This window comes from Polistes dominula, unplaced genomic scaffold, assembly GCF_049000335.1.
Source record: "Polistes dominula isolate Pdom_NZ unplaced genomic scaffold, Pdom_raw_medaka contig_28, whole genome shotgun sequence".
NCBI lineage: Eukaryota > Metazoa > Arthropoda > Insecta > Hymenoptera > Vespidae > Polistes > Polistes dominula.
Window position 1 is genome coordinate 1,405,558 of NW_028300879.1, and position 21,062 is coordinate 1,426,619.

The following is a 21,062-nucleotide window of genomic DNA, read 5'->3' on the forward strand; positions in this document are numbered from 1 at the left end:
AGAAAGCAATCGGCTGAAAATCGAATTTGATTATTCGATTCACATCGGTCCGTTCAAACTTGCATTGCATTGCATTAAACAAAATCAATGAATAAAAAAACGAGATCTTTTTTTTTTTTTTTTAATTTAAACTTTCATTTACTTGTTCAACACGTTGAACATTACGCAAATTCTTATGGAAATCTTCGTCAAGCCACATGTGGCAAAATGAAAGGTTGAACGTCAGACACCGATGCTTGACATGGCTTGAACGGAAAGTTTGGTGTCAGTCATTTATGACTGACGTGACACTCAACAAGTTCAATCCTAATGTTGTAAATTCTGCTGTTCTTCCCTCATCGATGGCACTCTAATATTTTATTTAACTAAACTCATTTTTTTTTTTTTTTTTTTATTTTAAAACACGACCGCAAAGAGTTCCTTTTCAATGTAACCAAAAAAATAAAAATAAAAATAAAAATAAAAAAATAAAATAGAAATAATTATCTTGACAACTATTTTGAAGGATATTTAAACATTCTTTGGAACCTTTACATTTTGTATCAAAATCTAATAATAAATGTATATATTATTTATTTATTTATGTATGTATGTATGTGTGTGTATCTAATTTATCGTTTTATATAAGACTGAATGGACACTTGAAATGTATATAAAACATGATATTAATTACTACTAAATTTTACAATGATTAATCAGTTCGATATGACATCTGATTATAATAAAAATAACGAAAAAGAAAAAATGGTTTTTGTTTTAAATAGTTAAAAATTGCATAGACAATTTAATGAAAAAAAAAATAGAAAAAAAAAATAAGAATAATAAATTAATAATAGCGAAAGGAAGAATGTATAAAACAATAATAATTGGCCGAATAAATTAATTTGATGAAATAAACCATCGTCGGTCGTTAATTATTTTGTGTTGTTTTTTTTTTTTTTTTTTTTTTAAACACACACAAATTTTTCTATTTTTCATTTTCTTCTATTCTATTTCTTTTTTCTTTCTTTCTTTTTTCTTTTTTTTTTTGTTACTTTTAATCAAACGAATCTAAAAAAAAAAAAAAAACACAAATAATATTTTTCAATAAATCGCAAAAGAGAAAACAATAAAACAAAACAAAACAAAAGAACATATTTAAAAAATATGGAATAGTAATTCTGTAAAATTGTTTTCTAGTAATATTAAATTAGATGAATAATTATATTCGAATAGCACGATTTTTGATTGGTTATAGAAAATCGAGCCTACGCATACCAAGAGAAAGAGAGAAAGGGGAACAAACAAACAAACAAAAAATCAATACACAAAATCCACGTAAAATGAAATGCAAAAAAGGAACAGGACGAAAAAGAAATAATGATCGGTGGCAGTTTAAAAAGATCTTAAAAAGATGTCCGATGTTCGTTTGAATAAAACGACACCGTTGATTTATCGGCCATGCTAATTAACTTGGCTGTTCGATCGCATCTCCGTAATTACATAATTATCCTACGTGTATGTGTAAAATGTAGATGAGTGTAGAGGTGATGCTGGGGTGATTCTTTTTTTTTGATGTTTTTTTGTTTCTCTTCGTCTTTCATTATCTTTTTCGTCCTCGTGTGTTCGTACGCTCGCATTTTAAACTCGCCTCCTCTTTCTCTCTTTCTCTCTTTCTCCAACCACACCTAATTAAGTTAAATTATGCCCATACCAAAGTATTACGCCTTAACCATTAACATAATTAATTAATATATATATATATATTACACTATATAAGTTGTCCACCGCGATTGATGATGGGCTTTAATTGATTCAAATCCGGGAACCATATCTAACGCAACTTTTAATGTTTTGTATATATATTATTATTATTATTATTATTATTATTATTATCGCGTTGAACGATTTAATTCCACGTTATTTTTATTTTGTCTATTTCTTTTTCATTGAATTATCTATTTTTGTGAATATTTTGTATTATTTGTACGGGCCGCACAAACGAACCACCCACTCTTTTCTCATAAAACCACATCGTCAGTCTTGTTGCGTTTGCAAATGTATATATATGGAAAAAGTGGATTCGTAGAGCATTTATTCGTGCACTTTTTTATCAGCTCTACTAATCAGCTGTGTATGATGTATTTGATGTATTTATTCATATATGTATATATATATATAAAAAAAAAACCCCGAGATTTTGTTGAGATGACTAAAGAACAGTCAGAGGCGCATTGAAAGCCCACACGAATTATTAGAAAACGGTTATCAATCAATCGTTCTCAATTTTTCATCGCGCATTTATATTGTGTATGAATATGTGGGTGTGTATATGTTTTTGTGAATTATCGTATGTGTGGTGCATGTAAAATCTGGACCGGTGTAAGCTTTAACTTCCCTCTTTTAAATGACTCTATCGATTTAAATGTTTCTAATTGAATAACTCTAGTTTTTTTTTTTTGTACATAGTAAACGTTATTATTAGGAACGATTCAAGCTAACGATCGAGTCATTTTGGATTATAAAAAAGCTCACAACCGGTCCAGCAGATTTGAGAACGATGATGAGAGAGACATGGACCACTCAAGCTGACCTCGAACAAATTAACAATGTTTATTTAATCGCTAATTTATTATGTATACACAGAGAGAGACATACGCACGTACGATGACGACGACGACGATGACGACGACGACGACGACGACGATAGACAACGACGATAATCAATGACACAACTTGATGGGGTCCACATCGCACACATAGATGATATACACACAGTTACAGCGTAACGTGTTTTCTTTTTTCTTTTCTTTTCTTTTCTTTTTTTCTTTGTTTTGTTTGTTTTTGTATTTAAAGAATTAATATATAGAAATTATGAACATAAAATAAAAAAAAGTACGTACACGTTTGTAGATATAATCGAGTTATTTAAATTAATAATTAAGTGCAAGGTGTTACGAACTATGTCCTGCTGTGCCTTGTCGCATCTTTTCGTTTTATAAAAGGGATGTTATTAATACCGTACTACACAAACATTTACTTCGTATACTTCAAAAGGTATCTACATATAATACGTATGAATCACTAGAATGGGATGCATCGATACAAACTAATATATATATATATATCTTCATTTTTGACGATCTCTTAAATCTACAGATCTATTCGAATTGGCAAGGCAATAAATTTATAAAAACGCGATTTATGGAAATAAACTAAAAACAAATGCTATATATTGTTTACATTATTACTTTGCAGATCTTATGAAATAAGGTTGCAAAATAATTAAGGTTTGATCTTGTTCTAAAACTGATAGACACAGCAGGATTATTAATATTGTTAATTTTTGATTACCAGGGATTTGTGAGATACTAATAGGATATTTTCTCTGTAAGGGTTGCATGCACTATATCCCAATAAGAAGGAAGACACGTGGCAATGTATGGGAAATATTAATAAAGGTTTTTCCATTAATCCAAACTCCATGCAAAATTACTCTCTTGACATTTCAGCAATTTATCAGACAGCTCCCGTTTTGACCTCTTCATTGAAGCAGATACTCTTGATGCTAAAGAATTCATTAAACACAGAATTTGATAATAAGCAGACAATCAAAAAAGAAAGCAGAGAATAATAATAATAATAAATAATTAGCGTGCTCGTTTAAAGTTTAAAATCAAAGGAACGTACGTGTGTGTGTGTGTGTATGTGCAAAAATTTACCATGTGCGTGCAAGTAAGGTCAACAATTTACTTGAAATTATTATTTCGCTTAATAAAATTCTTTTTTCTTTTTTCTTTTTTTTTTTTCAATCAATTTTATAGTTCCATTGATGTTCTTTAATTCGTTAGATTTAATAAGATATATATATATATATATTACTTTATTGAGAAAAGTTCATTGATGTATGAACATCGATGGAATTTCTTAGAATAAATCAGTACAAGTGCAATTAATAATGTGCCACAAATTTAAAAAGTTGAGGAGTTACCGGACGAAAAATGATACTGGAATGTGTACATATCACTAATTAAAATGCATGCGTGCAAAAAAAACAATGGGAAGGTTTCGGCTAGACCTGATAAGAAATAACACCTACGTGTATTTTCTCTCGGACAAAAACAAGTTAACATTTAAAGGCACTCGTAAAAAATAATTTAATAATAATAATAATTAATTCTTTGATTACGGCAAAGATGTGAGTCTCTTAATCACTCGAGCGGCCACTTAAAAGCCCACGTGATCATGGGACATATTCAAAAGGTACGGTCTGTGTATGTGTATATATATGTGATGCGGACTGGTGAGCCTTGGGCGACGTATCTTTTTCTGTTATTTTTTTTTTTGTTTTTTTTTGTTTCTTTTTTTTTGTTTTTTTTTTGTTTAATGGTTGTACTAACACCATGCACAACAGTCAAACTCGTTAAAATCTCACTTAAACGCACTTTGTTAATAACTTATCTTGACCTTCCCGCACCTTGGAGGGAAGAACTTTAGTTAAATGCATTTGCAAGTCCAAGAACTCAGTTATAAATGCTTTCCATAGGAAAAACATTGTTCGCTACACTAATCTTTGTTCACGGATGTTCTATATGGGACAAATATGCAATAGTCCAAAGAACACAGCCCACATTAGAACGATCCAATGCACGGTGTAAAATGGATTCTCACCATCTGTGATCTTTCTGGCAATAAACTTCAGGGTTTCGTCTAGAAGTACCACTGGAATGGAAAACTTCATAACGGTAACCCATTCTTCACCCGTTAAGGGAGTCACTTGGAATACGGACTGAAATAAGTGTAACACGTAATTAGCACGATAGATAAGTGATCGATAAATCGTTAATTATTTATATCATAAATTATTATTACCGAAAGGACGTCGACGTAAAGAATGACAAAGTGGAGTGTGAAGGAAAGAGCCATGGAGGCGATGAGCCACATGTTGGACCAAGGCGGCATCGAGATGAGTGATTGATTCTCCGATAAGCTAAGAGAGATTATCAACAAATTCGTATATCACGTAATTACTTGAAATTGATTAACACGTTAAGCGCCAGCTAACAGTAAACTGTCTATTCGGTTATCAGTAATTAACGTGACGTGAACGAAATGTTAAACAAAAGGCTAGGCGCTTAAAGTGTTAAACAAACAACAACAAAATATTATTCTAACAGAATCTCAAATTTACCTATTCATAGCGTTCAACATTTCAATAGTTACAAGTACTGAAAGAGCCATGGTCATTGGATGAGGATCAGAAAAGATTTTGCAATTAACGCCTTTGAACTCGTCTCCACCACCAATGCAAGCCAAGTGATGAGTCTAAATTTGATTGGAACAATTTTTTTTGTTAAACAACACAGATTAGAAATGTTATTTAATTTATTGATAGTTATTTACCAATTGATAATAATTCATTTGTGGTCCATTCGGACTATACAAGAACCACCACGCAGCAGATCCTACAGTAGCAGCACCTACATATCCACCAATGGCCAAGTATCGGAAAAATAGCCAACCGGAAATAAGAGATTCATCGGCTTTGCGAGGAGGCTATACGTAAACAAAATGATAATTAATTAAATGTTATACTACAGTTGTTAATATCTATGCAACTTTGTATTTCATCGTTTCTATTTTTACCTTGTCCATGATATCCAAGTCAGGTGGATTAAAACCAAGGGCAGTGGCTGGAAGACCGTCAGTGACCAAGTTAACCCAGAGAAGTTGTACTGGAATTAAAGCTTCGGGAAGACCAAGAGCGGCCGTCAAGAATATACTAGAAAATAAATATTTTCATGTTTAATGAAAAATAAGATTTTACTTTATAAAAAAAGTTCTTTTGTAATTAATTTACCTTACGACTTCACCAATATTAGATGAGATAAGATAACGAATGAATTGTTTCATGTTATTATAAATAGCACGACCTTCTTCAACAGCAGCGACAATAGAAGAGAAATTATCATCTGCCAATACCATCTCTGAGGCCGATTTTGCTACAGCCGTTCCAGAACCCATAGCAATACCAATTTCAGCTTTCTTTAAGGCAGGGGCATCATTCACACCATCACCGGTCTAGAAACGAGAATACAGAATACAATTAAAATACATATTATTATTTAGAAGACTATTTATTATATGAATCTAAATTTGATATTACCATAGCTGAGATCTCGTTCATACTTTGTAAGTACTCAACGATCTTCGATTTGTGAGCTGGTTCTACACGAGAGAACAGCCTAGCTCTCGCACAAGCTGATTTCTGTTCAGCTGGTGAGAGATCATCGAATTCACGTCCTGAGTAAGATTTTCCAGTCGTATCTTCCTCTTCAGTGAAAACACCAATTCGTCGGCAAATAGCTTCAGCGGTGGCTTTGTTATCACCAGTAATAACAATAACACGAATACCAGCAGCACGACACCTGACAATAGAATCGAAGACTTCTTTTCGTGGTGGATCCAACATACCAACGACACCAACGAACGTGAGATCTTTTTCGTAAGTATAGAATTTAGTGGAGTCACCCAAATCCATGTCATCGGGTTTCATCGGATGATCAGCGGTTGCTAAAGCAAGACAACGCAAAGTGTCTCGTCCAGTACCGTATTGTCTCGTCAAATCCAAGATACGATTTTTCAAAGTCGATGTAAGAGGAACCTTCTGGCTACCAACACGCGCATGCGTGCACCTGTCCAATACGCCTTCGGGTGCACCCTTAACGAAAAGTTTCGGTCCAGTTCCTAATTTGCTAGGTTTCAGAGGTACACAATATGAAGACATGGATTTACGATCTCGAGAGAACTCCAATGTGAATTCCTTCTTCCATTTCGTTTCAATATCTTGCCTAACAACGATAGCTGAAGTACGACGATCTAGTCCACTCTTCGTCACACCATAAGGATTCACCTTTTCAGCCAAAACGATCAGAGCCGTTTCCGTGGCTTCGCCAACCTTCTCGAAAGCTTGTTTGAACTCGTTAAAGTCAATAGCCGAATCGTTACACATAATACAGATCGTACCAATCTCGTGAAGAGTCTCATAATCCTGTCCTTTGATCTTTTGTCCTCTCAAGAAGATTTCACCGATCGGTTCGTAAGTTGATCCAGTAATTTCAAACTCGTGGAATGAGCTATCGTTACCTTCGATTTTATCAAAAATAAACATTCTGGAAAAAAAAAAAAAGAAAAAACATTGTGCCCATTAATTAATCAACCTAAATACAATGAATATTATTTAAAAACATTATGAAAAGCAAATTATACCGGCTAACAGACATCTGATTCGTAGTCAACGTTCCAGTCTTGTCAGAGCAAATAACAGAAGTACAACCAAGAGTTTCGACAGATGGCAAGGATCGTACAATAGCATTCTTCTTAGCCATACGTCTAGTACCCAAAGCTAAACAAGTCGTGATAACAGCTGGTAAACCTTCGGGAATGGCAGCGACGGCAAGAGCGACAGCAATCTTGAAGTAGTAGATAGCACCCTTGATCCAGGATCCACCGTGAGCGGGATCGTTAAAGTGACCGATGTTGATGGCCCATACAGCAACACAGATGACGGAGATAACCTTGGATAATTGTTCACCAAATTCGTCGAGTTTTTGTTGAAGGGGTGTCTTGATCTCTTCAGTCTCGGACATTTCGGTACGGATTTTACCAATAGCGGTATTTAAACCAGTTCCAATAACAACGCCACGTGCCTTACCAGCTGCTACATTGGTACCAGAGAACAAGATATTTTTCTTATCCTATACAAAAAAAAAAAAAGGGAAGGTAATAAGAAAATAGGTGAAAATAATTGTTAATCTTGCGATAGATTATATTTAAATGAAATTGTACGAACCTGATTGACGGCACGTGGATCGGGAACAGGATCCGTGTGTTTAATAACCGAAACAGATTCACCGGTAAGGATAGATTGATCGATCCTGAGAGTAGTAGAGAAGATTTTACAAAGACGAATATCGGCTGGAATCTTATCACCGACAGACACCTCAACAATATCACCGGGAACGATTTCTTTCGCTCGAATCCTTTGTACACCAGCCTTGTCACCTCGTACAACTTTACCCATTTCGGGTTCATATTCTTTCAACGCTTCGATCGCCGATTCGGCGTTACGTTCTTGCCAAACACCTACCACGGCATTGGCGATAAGGATGAGCAAAATGACGAAAGGTTCGACGAAGGCCGTGAACGCATCCTCATGCTCCTCAAATAAAGCTAATACCTGATTGAAAAGATAACGATTAACTATATACAATATAAAGGCTCCATGCTCTCGCATGAAAATAACAAAGTTTCATGGCTACGTAAAATCGATCATGTATATTTTTAATAGCACCGATATTAGATATATTTATAGCAATCTATACTACAGAGTTATACCATAGACGGGTATACTAAACGACAGTTGACTACGTTCATACATACATACATACATACATACATACATACGATGATCATCATCGTAATGCATGATTCAAATTCTATATCTTCTTCTTTCAGTTTCATATATATATACTTTAACACGTTAATCGAAGTATAAAAATAAAACATTAATAAATATTATATAACATTAACCCTTTACGAACGCGTGTCCACTTTCAGTCACCACACAATAAACCATGCTAATCTTATATATATTTTATATGTATCTTTACACATATAATATATATTTTACATAATAAATATATTATATATATATATGTAATAAAAATTATATATATATATATATAAAATAATTCCAACCACTATGATACCCATGTCCAAATTGAATACGTCCGAAAAAGGGTTAATTATAAGTAACGTTTACACCGATAATAACTACGACAAACAATTCCTTGCTATTTTTTTCCAGTAACTTTTCTAAATAACTAACTATGACTATTTCAAAACATATTATTATTATTATACGTACAAAAGAGATAATAGCGGCTAATAATAGAATCTTAACTAGGAGGTCGTCGAATTGTTCCAATACAAGTTGCCAGATGGATTTACCTGAAAATTTGAAGAAGAAAAATAATAATAATAATAATAATAATAATTAACGTGACGATTATAATTGAAGGAAGAAAAAAACGATAGTTTCGGCATTAAAAATTGACAAAATTAAGTGATTATTAAAACTCGAATCAAGTAACAGTTTTGTGCACTGTGCGTCGTAATGTCAATGTAATTATATGTGTGTGGATTTGAGTGAAATATGCCGTGTGCACTCGCATAATGTTAAACAGAGTACCTGTGCATGACGATGATATATATATATACATATCACATATATCTATAACAACAACGTGCATGCTTGCAATATGTGTGAACGTATATACATCTTCGTATGTAACAGATAAACAGACAGAGTGTGAGAGTGAAGGAGTGAGAGTGAGAGAGAGAGAGAGAAGGGAAAACACATATGGATGAACACATTCATTAGGTCGAGCATACGCATACGTCGTCAGCTCGTAATGCATTCGAAGCTTATGAACGTGCAGGAGGAGGAGGAGGAGGAGGAGGAGGAGAACCGTATATGGTTAAAGGCTGTTCCAGTTCGATAACGATGTGCTCCATCACTCACATGTTTCTCTAAATACACCCCCAACAACCCTCACCCCCCCACCTTTTTGACAAACGTTTCAAACCACGTGCTGCAATATTACGAGACGCATCAACCGTAGTAAAAAGAAAACTCCTTGATCTTTGCGAATTTGTTGACCTTGACATTTTAAAAGAACCTTGTTACCAATGTCAGATGAATTCAACTGGGTTTCATTGCATTTTTTTTTTATTTCTGTTGATAATTATAATATATATATATAATTAAATACATATATTTAATTATATTAAATTATATATATAATTAACTATATAATTATACTATATGTATTATAATTATGTATTATATAATATATAATTATATATATTAATAATTATATATAACTATACTATATAACTATATATTAACTATATTTAATAAATATAATATATATAATATATATTATAAAAAAAAAAATGTAATAATAATTTTTAAAATAGAAAAATAATAAATTAAAACTAAAACTGTTTTATTTTTTTTTTACCCGACGAGTATATTTGTAGAAGTAACAAGAATTGTTATTTCTACCAAACGAATATATTTCTTATATATATATATATAGTTTACGGATCAATAAATAACATTAGACACACAAAGTTACTAATAAAGTTTCTATGAAATTTTCCTTCTTTATTTCGAGATGTTTAGAAAAAAAGAAAAAAAAGAAAAAAAAAAGAAAGAAATCGGAAATACATACGGAATCGTTGAAGCCTCAAGAATTTCGCGCATACCGCGTAATATTGAAGAGAACCTATGACTGCCCGGATCCGGCATTACGAGTTTCCTCTTCGTGTATACTACTTACTTACTATGTGCGTCATAATTGGCCAACAGCAAAATAGGAACTTCGACGACGTCAGTAAATTGCGTCAACAAAGAAAAGGATCGACAGAGTTTCTTTTTATTTCTTTTTATTTCTATTTCTTTTCTCTCTACTCGTGCAAAATATACGCGAACGGTGATATGTATTCTACAATGACTTCTTTCTTTAAAAGAGAAACACAATCGCTCGTATCAGTTTTGCAGCGTTAGCTTTTAATAACTAGCTTGTCGTCTCCATGAGTTTTAATACTTTGATGTTTTCTCAATTGATTTTTCATTCGTAATATTATTTTATTTAAAAAAAAATTATAAATATATAATAATATATATATAAAATAATAATTATATTATAATATAATATTTTAAATATTTTAAAATTTATAAATTTATATATTTTATAATAAATAATAAACATAATAATATATAATTAATTATTAATTTTAATACATATATATATATATATATATATATATATATATATATAAAATATAAATAAATAAATAATATATATTATTAATCAATTAATATATTAAATTATTAAATGTAATTAATTATAAAATATTTTATAATTTATAAATTATAATTTATATATAATGTAAATAACATATATTATTATAATATAATATAAAATATATATAATATTAATATATTATATAAATTATAATATAATATTTTATAATAAATAATAATAAAAATAATAATATATATATATAATTAATTATTAATTTTAATATATATATACGTAAAATATAAGTAAATAAATAATATATATTATTAATTAATTTATATAATAAATTATTAAATATAATTAATTAATATATCTATATATATATATGTACTTATAAACTTAAAGGGGATGAAAAATTGAATCACATCCCACATCTTTCTTAATTCGTTCATTTGATTAACTCCTAAGTAAACATATTACTTTTTATATAACAAATGTATTAATTATAAAAAAAAAAAACAAACGAATGCATTCATTTCTAATGAATTTGTTTTTCCATGAATATTTGATTAAACCAAAAGAAATATGTAAATTTTCAAGATGCCGATTCGATATCGTTTAATTCTTACACTACCTTTCACAAATATTTGAATTTTATTGGTGACTTACCCTCCTCGGCTGGCAATTCTGAAACAGAAATATTTTTTGTTTATTAATAATAATCATTTGATTAAAAACGTAAAAAGATTTGAAGTTAAATTTGGCGAGTAACATCAGTGTTTCTATTTATGCAATCACAAACCACTAATCTTTCATTTCCACCCATTACCAGCAGCAAACAACCAACAACCCAGAGAACAGACAGTGAATCTAAAACTTCCCCTTTAAGATGGCCCACTTGCCACAGGAGATTGCCCGGGAGCCAAAGCAAAAATTCCAAATGGTGTAATCCCTGCTACTGCTGCTGCTGCTGCTGCTGTTGCAGTTGCAGTACCAACAGCAGCACGGAAATATATACGAAGAAAAGGATTGAAAAAACGTTTCGCGTATTCAACGATGTCGAGAATTCGCGAAACGAACAAGGAAAAAAAGAAAAATGAAAAGGAAGACAACAAAAAGAAACATTACTCTTTGGGTTTTTTCTTTTTTTTTTTTTTTACACTTTTTTGCACTTTTTTACAGTCTAATACAACCAACCATACCATGAATCAGGAACTAGAAAGTAGTCTGCCTTTCTTTGCAATTTGTCTTCAATGTTTATGCTTTTCTCTCCATATTGTTTTTTTTTTTTTTTTTTTTAATCAAGAATTTAAGAAACAAAAAGACAAAACAGTTTTTATTCATCAATAACGAAAGAATGAATATTATTGAGAAATTTAGTTGTATGTTCAAACACATCAAGGACAAATCGTTTATCGTTACATACCACTTCGCAGTATGATTTATTATTTTTCAAGAATATTCAAGAGTTATATTTTGCGAGATGAATTATTTTGTAAGAAACAAATTTTTCTTTTTTTTTTTTTTTATCATACAATTCATATCTTGTTGATCAAACGTTAGAATATATTTTTCAAATAAATTCTACGTATATATATATATATAGGTGTATACATGGAGTATCATTGAAGAGAAAGAGAGAGAAAAAATATAAGAAAATTTCAAATTGAACTCGAGGATCAATTTTGTAAGAAACAAATTTTTCTGTTTTTTTTTTTTTTTTTTTATCATACATACAATTCATATCTTGTTGATCAAACGTTAGAATATATTTTTCAAATAAATTCTACGTATCTATGTAGATGTATACATAAAGTATCTACGAAGAGAAATAAAAAAAAAAAAAAATAAAAGGGAAAAAAAGTAGAAAAAAATTTGCAAATTCAACTGGAGACTAAAAATATGTTAAAAATACATCTAATATTAGAAAAATTCAATCCCAAATTTTATTTGCTTAAACCTTTATAAAAGAAATAATATTTTAATTATAATAGAAACGAATTTATATATATATATATAAATAAAAATAAAAATAAAAATAAACCACAAAGAATGAAACATAATAAAAAAAAAAAATAAATTCAATAAACGTAGAGACATTTAATAAAATGCATTACGTAAGTAAAATATATGTCTAATAATAATGTATAATAGTGTGTATAAGTGTGATTAAAATCTTTTATAAATACATACTCATATATATATATACAGTAGAGATTATGTACAAAGAAAAATGTATATATAAAAAATTTCAAATTCAACTTTAAAATAAAATACGTTAAAAATACATCTAACATTAACAAAATTCAATCCCAAATTTGATTTATCTAATTTCTAGAAGAAAAATAATATTTAATTATAAAATAAACGAACTTATAAAAAGAATGAAACCATGAAAGTGCGAGAAAGAAAGAAAAAAGAAAAAAGAAAAAAAAGCACAAAGAAAGAAAGAAAGAAACATAATAATAAAAAAAAAAAAAATAAATAAATTCGATATACGTAAAGAGACATTTAATAAAATGCAGTAATCATCAATACGTAAGTAAAATATATGTTTAATAATGTATAATAGTGTGTGTGTGTGTGTGTAGAGAGAAGTGGTTAAAATCAATTATAATATACATACTTATATGTACATAGTAGAGACACATATACACAAAGAGACAAATAGAAACGTGTAGAAAGGACATAGGTTTTCCTTGAATGGTTGAAGAGTGACGTGCATGATAGACTATACCGTGTTTATAACGTGCTTATTGTTACTTTAGAAAGACTCTACCTTAAAGGAAAATATGTTGCACGCTTTTCCTTCAGCTTATTAAGCTCGAAGGATAACGAGATTATTGGAACGCGTCGGAAAAGAAAGAACAGAATCGTTTTATCGATATTTCTCTTTTTTATATATATATATATACATAATATACATAAGAAAATTATAAATGTTATTAATAAATATATTTAGTGATAATGTAAAAACATATATTTCTAACAATAAAGAACAATTCAACTTTGTTCTTACGTTCTGAAAGATAAAATAAAGTACTCATACATAAAATATATATATATACACACATAAATATATGTATATACATACGAAAATTATAATTATATTATATATTATATTATTATAATTATATTATAATTATAATTATATTATAATTATAATTATATAATGACACAATAATTAAATCACACATTTGATATTAAAATTATAATAAATAATCACACATTTAAAATTAAAATTATAGTAAATAATTACACGTAAAACAGTATATATATATAAACTTTAATATGCTAGAAGAAATTAAAAAAAAAAAAAAAATTAAAAAGAAAAGTTTTCCATTTAGAAACTAAAATTAAAATTTCAAATTGTCTACGTAATGGAGTAAAAAGTAACGAAGGTTATTAAATTATATCCCATGAATAAAACCACACTAAAAATTATAAGAAATAATAATAATAATAATAATAATAATAATAATAATAATAATAAAAATTCTATTAGAAAAAGTATAGGTAATTGAAAATTGTAACAGTACTAACACAATTTCATATAAATTAGAAAATTAGATACTTCATTTAATAGATATAGTTCAGTGATAACGCGAAAAAATTCATTTTTGTTCTTACGTTCGGAAAGATAAAATAAAATACTCACACATAGAAAAAAAAAAAAAAAAAAGGCAAAGCGATCATCCATTCGAGATACGAAGGTAATAATGACAGTATTAACCGTAGATATTTTTATCGGCTACCCTACCTACCAACCAACAGTTTCTTTACTTCTATAAAGCTTCTACTACGTGGGCAGATTATAAAAACTTCATAGCCATCGTTTACATATATATATTATGTATATATATATATGTGTATAAAACTCGAGTATGTACACATAGTATATGATATAAGTATGTGTATTTGTGTGTATATATACGTCCTTGCACGTTTAGTTACGAAAAATATTTATCATTTTTTTTAATAAAATTATATATATATATATATATATATATTAAATATAATATAAATATTATTATAATATATAATTATAATATTTTTATATTATATATAATATAAATATTATTTATATAATTTAACTAATTAATTTATGTAATTTAATTAATTTATTTATATAATATTTAATTATATTATTTATTTAATTTATATTTAATAAATATTTAATTTATATATATATATATATTTTATATTATAAAATATTAAAAAATTAAATTATAAAATTGTTATAGACTTTACCATGCTGTAAGAAATATAAAAAAAAAAATTAAAAAAAAAAAAAGAAAAAAATAGTACAAAGAAAAGTTTTCCATTTAGAAACTACAATTAAAATTTAAAATAGTCTACGTAATGGTATAAAAGTAACGAAGGTTATTAAATTATATTTCATGAATAAAATCACGCTAAAAATTATTAAAAAAAAAAAAATAATAATAATAATAAAAAAATGTAGTAGTTGAAACTTGTAAGTAAAGAGTACTAACACAACACACAATTTCATGTATAAAGTAAATTGGTTTGAACAAAAGATTAAACTAATAATTAAATTGAATTAATCTTTTTTTCTTTTCTTTCTTTCTTAATTAAGTTTGTTTTTAATTTACACAATATTCCAAGAAATTGATCATACGTGTAAATATAAAGATAGAGGTATACATATGCATATGTAAATAAGTAGAAGAATAAGAATTAATCAGGATTGTGGATTGATTCGTAATGGAAAAAATCGATCGGTTGTCGCACATACTGTGACGATACATAAAACGTTATGCTACCTATAAGAAAACAATAAATGTTTGTATATTTGTGTGGTGTGGTGTGTGTGTAATGCGTGGGTTAAAAAAAAAAGAAAAAATAAATAAATGCGAGCTTTGTCACAAATAAAATTCATGCAAGAATTTTCCCTAGTACTTCTATACATTCAGTCAGTCATCGTATGATACGATTGGTAAAAAGTTTGTTTGTTTGTTCGTGTGTTATTTTAACAACCTTCGAAGGAAAGCTCTTTTACCCTACTTCCTTTTCCATTTACATTTTACAAGAAACTTATGATGACAACTTTCTATACGTTCGATAGTACGCATCATCTTTAGGTACGTAGGTATAACTTATGTACTTTTATATATATATATAATTCTTTCAACAATTTCCGCGTTAACTCAAGCAACATCAAAAAGCTTCTTAGTACTATTCTTTTAAAGTATTAAAAAGCTTGATATTCGATCGTAAGTAAGTGTACGACGACGTGGAGAACGTTGACTTTTCTTTTTCTTTTTATAATTTTTTTTTGTAAAAAGGTTTACTTTTATGGAAGAATTATTTGTAGGAAATTTAAAGGAGATTTAATTTGGTAAAATAAAAATAAAATAAAATAAATAAAATAAATATAATATATTATAATACATAATATATAATCTATATCTAATAAAATTATTAATATATGTAATATAATTGATATCTAATTTTATTATCAAAAATATTATTAATATAATATTATATAATTAATATTTTATTAATTTTATTAATTATATAATATTATTGTGTAATTTAATATATAATATTATTTAATATATAAAATTATTTAATATTAATTAATTAATAAATTAACTATATTATATTATATATAATATTAATATAATTTAAACTATGATATTGTGGATCTGTAATAAAAATAAAAATAAAATAAATTAAATATAATCTAATCTATATCTAATAAAATTATTATTATATGCAATATAGTTGATATCTAATTTTATTATTAAAAATATTATTAATATAATATTATATAATTAATATTTTATTGATTATATAATATTATTATGTAATTTATATATATAAAATTATTTAATATATAATATAATAATATTAAAAATAATTAATAAATTAATTATATTATATATAATATTAATATAATTTAAATTACGAGATTGTGAATCCGTAATAAAAATAAAAATAAAATAAATTAAATATATATATAATCTAATCTATATCTAATAACATTATTAATATATGTAATATAATTGATATCGAATTATATTATTAAAAATATTATATTAATTTATTATATATTAACAAAAAAAATGATTAAACAAACAGCATTGCACCTTGCAATCTTAGAGTGACCTTAAATCGAGTTAACCTCGTTCAGCGCGTTAACTCTTAACGCAATTCCAGCATCAACGCGTTGCTAGGATTGATTAGTACGTAAATACATACATACATACATACACACGCAATATATATATATATATATATATATATATATATATATATACTTTTGTCATTTACTTTTACATTAGTATGTAACATGAATGTGAATTAATATAACGGAACTCATACGACTATGTATTAATAATTAGCTCATTTTGAAACACCGTTACTTTAACAAAAATAAAAATTCAGATATATTTGCGCAATATATATATATATATATATATATATATATATATATATATATTAGATGATATAAAAAAATAATAATATTATAACAAGTTATTTATTTATTGATCGTAAATCATAAAAAAAATAAAAAAAAATTGTCAATCAAACATTTTCAACGAGGATGAGAATTAAAATGATAATTTTCATTTAAATTTTCTAAAAAATAAAATGTTAATGAATTATGGAAACAGAGAATATTCATATATGGAAAATTGGTAAATTTAACACTGAATTTAATACTAAAGTCAAATTGAACTTTAAATTTACATACTATTTTCTACAAACATTGTTATCACGTTACTTTCAAAAATTTCAAAGTCATAGCATGTAAGAGAATGAGTGGTATTTTTTTCTATTTTTTTTTTTTTTTTTAAATTCTTATAATCGGTTAAAGAAAAAGATTATTTTAAATGTCGGGATGACCGACTGAAAATGGAATGAACAATTTTATTACATTGAAAGGAGACTTTGTTTTTCATTGCAAAAAAATGTAAGCAGATCATCAAATTTAGTGTCACGGTTGATTTATTCGTTGATTAAGCATTCCTTCGAAGTTCGTAAGATTCATAAATTGACCTACATTTTAAATATTTTTTATTTCTAAATAATTACATTGCAAGTAATCCAATTATATATAATATAATATATATATTATACATTCTATATATAAAATAATATTTTTTCTAATAAATATATATAATTTATATAATAAATTTTTATATTATTTTATAATATTATATAATAATTATAATATATACATATATATATATATATATATATATATATATATATATATATATATATATATATTATAATTTATATTATATTAACGTATATATATTATATTATTATATATAACGTATATATAATATATATTATAATATTATAATATTATAATAATTATATATATTTGAATTACTATTTATATATTATTATTATTATAATTATTATATTATAAATTATTATATATTATTATTATAAATATTATATTATATATTATTATATATTATTATTATAATTATATATATTACAATATTATAATAATTATATATATTATATATACGTTATATATAATATATATTATTATTATAATTATATATATTATAATATTATTATAATTATATATATTATAATATTATAATAATTATATATATTATATATACGTTATATATAATATATAATAATATAATATATATACGTTAATATAATATAAATTGTAATATATATATATATATATATATATATATATATATATAATATATATATATATATATATATATAAATTATATTATATTAATATTAATGTAAAGTAAGTAACTTATAATATTTATATTAATTAATGAAATTATATATTTAGAAAGAAAAACTTTAATTAATAAATATAATTTATTATTAAAATTTGATGAATAATAAATTATTTCGTTTCTATAAAATATTTTAGTTAAAAGTATTCAACACTCCAAAGGTTAATACACTGAAAATATATATATATATATATGTTAATAACAAATTGAAAATATTTCTATTAAAATATCGATGCATTATACAAAATGCAGTATGTAACAATGCGCATAAGTTTGTTTTAATTGTTAATATTAACAATAATTAATAATTACAATGTAATGGTTGATTTTGTTCAAGCAAAATTAAATGACCTGAATAATGACTAGTCAGGTAAAAAAAGGACTTGACACGTTACGTGTTTTAATAATTCACATAAGTTTAATGTCAACTCATTTTCGATAGATTACATTTACGAATTATAGTCATTTTCTCTATCATAAAGTTGAACAATATAAAAGACTTAAAACACGTCAAAGTATATTTCTACTTGAGTTCTTATCGATACTTATTATATATATATATATATATATATATATATATATATATATATATATCGATTGACGATTTTCAAATAAGAATCTTAAGAATCTTGAATATATTCTCAAGAGTTTTCTCAAAGAAATATCAAAGGTAAAGAGTTACTTAATTAACTTTCTCGTTTCGTTCACAACTTGTGCTACTTTAATAAGTTCGATCAATATATCGCAAATTTTAGATGATTACATTGAAACGTTCAATTTCTTTGAAAAAAAAAAAAAAAAAAAAATATTTGCTTCTTGAATGAAAAAAAAAAAAGAAAAAAAAAAACCAGATGTGTGCAGATCACACACAGGTAGAAGAAGTAAAACCTTCAAAGAAAACCAAGTTTCGCTACGAGAATATATCGAAAGTATTGAATTGTAATACAGGGCCATCTATTGAAAGAACTTTACAGAACCTAGATAATCTCTAAAAAATTGTACTATGTGCTAAGTTGGAAAAAATCACGTGAAATATAATTAAGTTCATTAAGATCAGTTGAGTAGTTTCGAAATTATTAGTGGACAAACATATTGTGACACACTGTGAATTTTTATCTTATAGAATTTTATTAATTAATTAATTATTCTTCTTCCATTTCACGATTTTCAAATCACCCTGATACTAAAGAAATTTTCACTTCAAAAACAAAACAAAAAATAATAATAATGGAAAAATGAAAGTATAGTTTTTATTGGAATATAAACGAAATCAATGTTCTCGTACAATATTTCTTTGCTATTTACTTTTGCAATGTATTTGTAAGAAGAAAAAGTACGAAAGAGAGTAGGTAGTTTTGTATCAAAGAAATATAAATTATTACATAAACTTCTTATTTTTTCTTTTTTCTTTTTTTTCTTTTTTGTTGTTGTTCTTGCTATTCATATTTGAAATGTTTTCCTTTGCTAAATGAAATGAAATACGAAAATAAAAACATTGTGTATTTAACAGCGCACAACGCTTACGTACTTAACATCGAAAGGTGTTGTTCTCTAACGTGTTTCAGGGTCAAATTTCTACATCGTTAGATCTATCGAACGTAAATAGAACTAGTAATCGCTAAAACTTTGCTCGGGTCCTATAAAACAGTTTTGATAAGAAACGATCTAAGCTTTCAAAATGAACGAACGAACAAACAGCGAACTTTTTATTTCGAATGAGAAAAGAAAAAAAATATTCCCTTTCAAAATAATAAATCATCATGAGCTAATCTTAGACGTGTGATTGAAAACGTCGAATCTTTTTTATTATTCTTCTTCTTTTTTTTTTATTTTCATTTCGTTTAAACAATAGATTCATAGCTTGTAGACATTTCATTTTGGAATAATTGTAAACTTGGCACTGTTTCAATCGAATATCATAGATCTGTAATGATTGAAGATGAATAAACTTTCTTTGTATCTCAATATTATATATATATAATATAATATAATAAAAAAAATTTAATTAGTGTATATAACATAATATAATATAGTATAGTTATAATAATGCAATATAGTATAGTTATTATTTATATTATAAATATAATATATAAATATATAATAATAATAATAATAATAATAATAATAATAATAATAAATAATTCGGAAATAATAAAAATATAAAATAATATATATATATATATATATATATATATATATTTTAATTTTAATATATTAATTTATTTTAATATAAAATTTAATTTACTATTATATATATATAATAGTATATTAATAGTATATAATTATAATATTAATTTTGATATTAAATTAATATTATTAATATTATATATAATATTATAAATTTAGAAATAATATTAAGATGTTTATACTATTTATTTCATTAATAAAAAAAAAATGACCCAAATGGAAAATAAACAATAACACAAATAAACTAATATTATAATTGTATTGT

The 21,062-nt window shown here is 26.1% G+C and overlaps 1 protein-coding gene across 4 annotated transcripts in view; it reads right to left on the reverse strand.

Moving 5' to 3' along the window:
* SERCA (ATPase sarcoplasmic/endoplasmic reticulum Ca2+ transporting SERCA) overlaps nt 1-21,062 on the reverse strand; it is a 35,589-nt gene that overhangs the window by 4,298 nt on the left and 10,229 nt on the right. For 3 of the 4 annotated variants that reach the window (XM_089173015.1, XM_015318458.2, XM_015318459.2), the window contains exons 3-14: nt 11,523-11,540; nt 8,909-8,991; nt 7,832-8,218; nt 7,249-7,736; nt 6,146-7,151; nt 5,840-6,060; nt 5,626-5,761; nt 5,383-5,535; nt 5,171-5,304; nt 4,852-4,969; nt 4,651-4,768; nt 2,569-3,547 (exon numbers count right to left, since the gene is read on the reverse strand). In XM_089173015.1, coding sequence (XP_089029141.1) covers nt 3,450-3,547; nt 4,651-4,768; nt 4,852-4,969; nt 5,171-5,304; nt 5,383-5,535; nt 5,626-5,761; nt 5,840-6,060; nt 6,146-7,151; nt 7,249-7,736; nt 7,832-8,218; nt 8,909-8,991; nt 11,523-11,540 — 2,960 coding nt within the window. In that variant the 3' untranslated portion in view covers nt 2,569-3,449. Of the gene's footprint in view, nt 1-2,568; nt 3,548-4,650; nt 4,769-4,851; nt 4,970-5,170; nt 5,305-5,382; nt 5,536-5,625; nt 5,762-5,839; nt 6,061-6,145; nt 7,152-7,248; nt 7,737-7,831; nt 8,219-8,908; nt 8,992-11,522; nt 11,541-21,062 lie in introns of those variants that run through there. The other variant, XM_015318460.2, reaches the window with a different exon arrangement.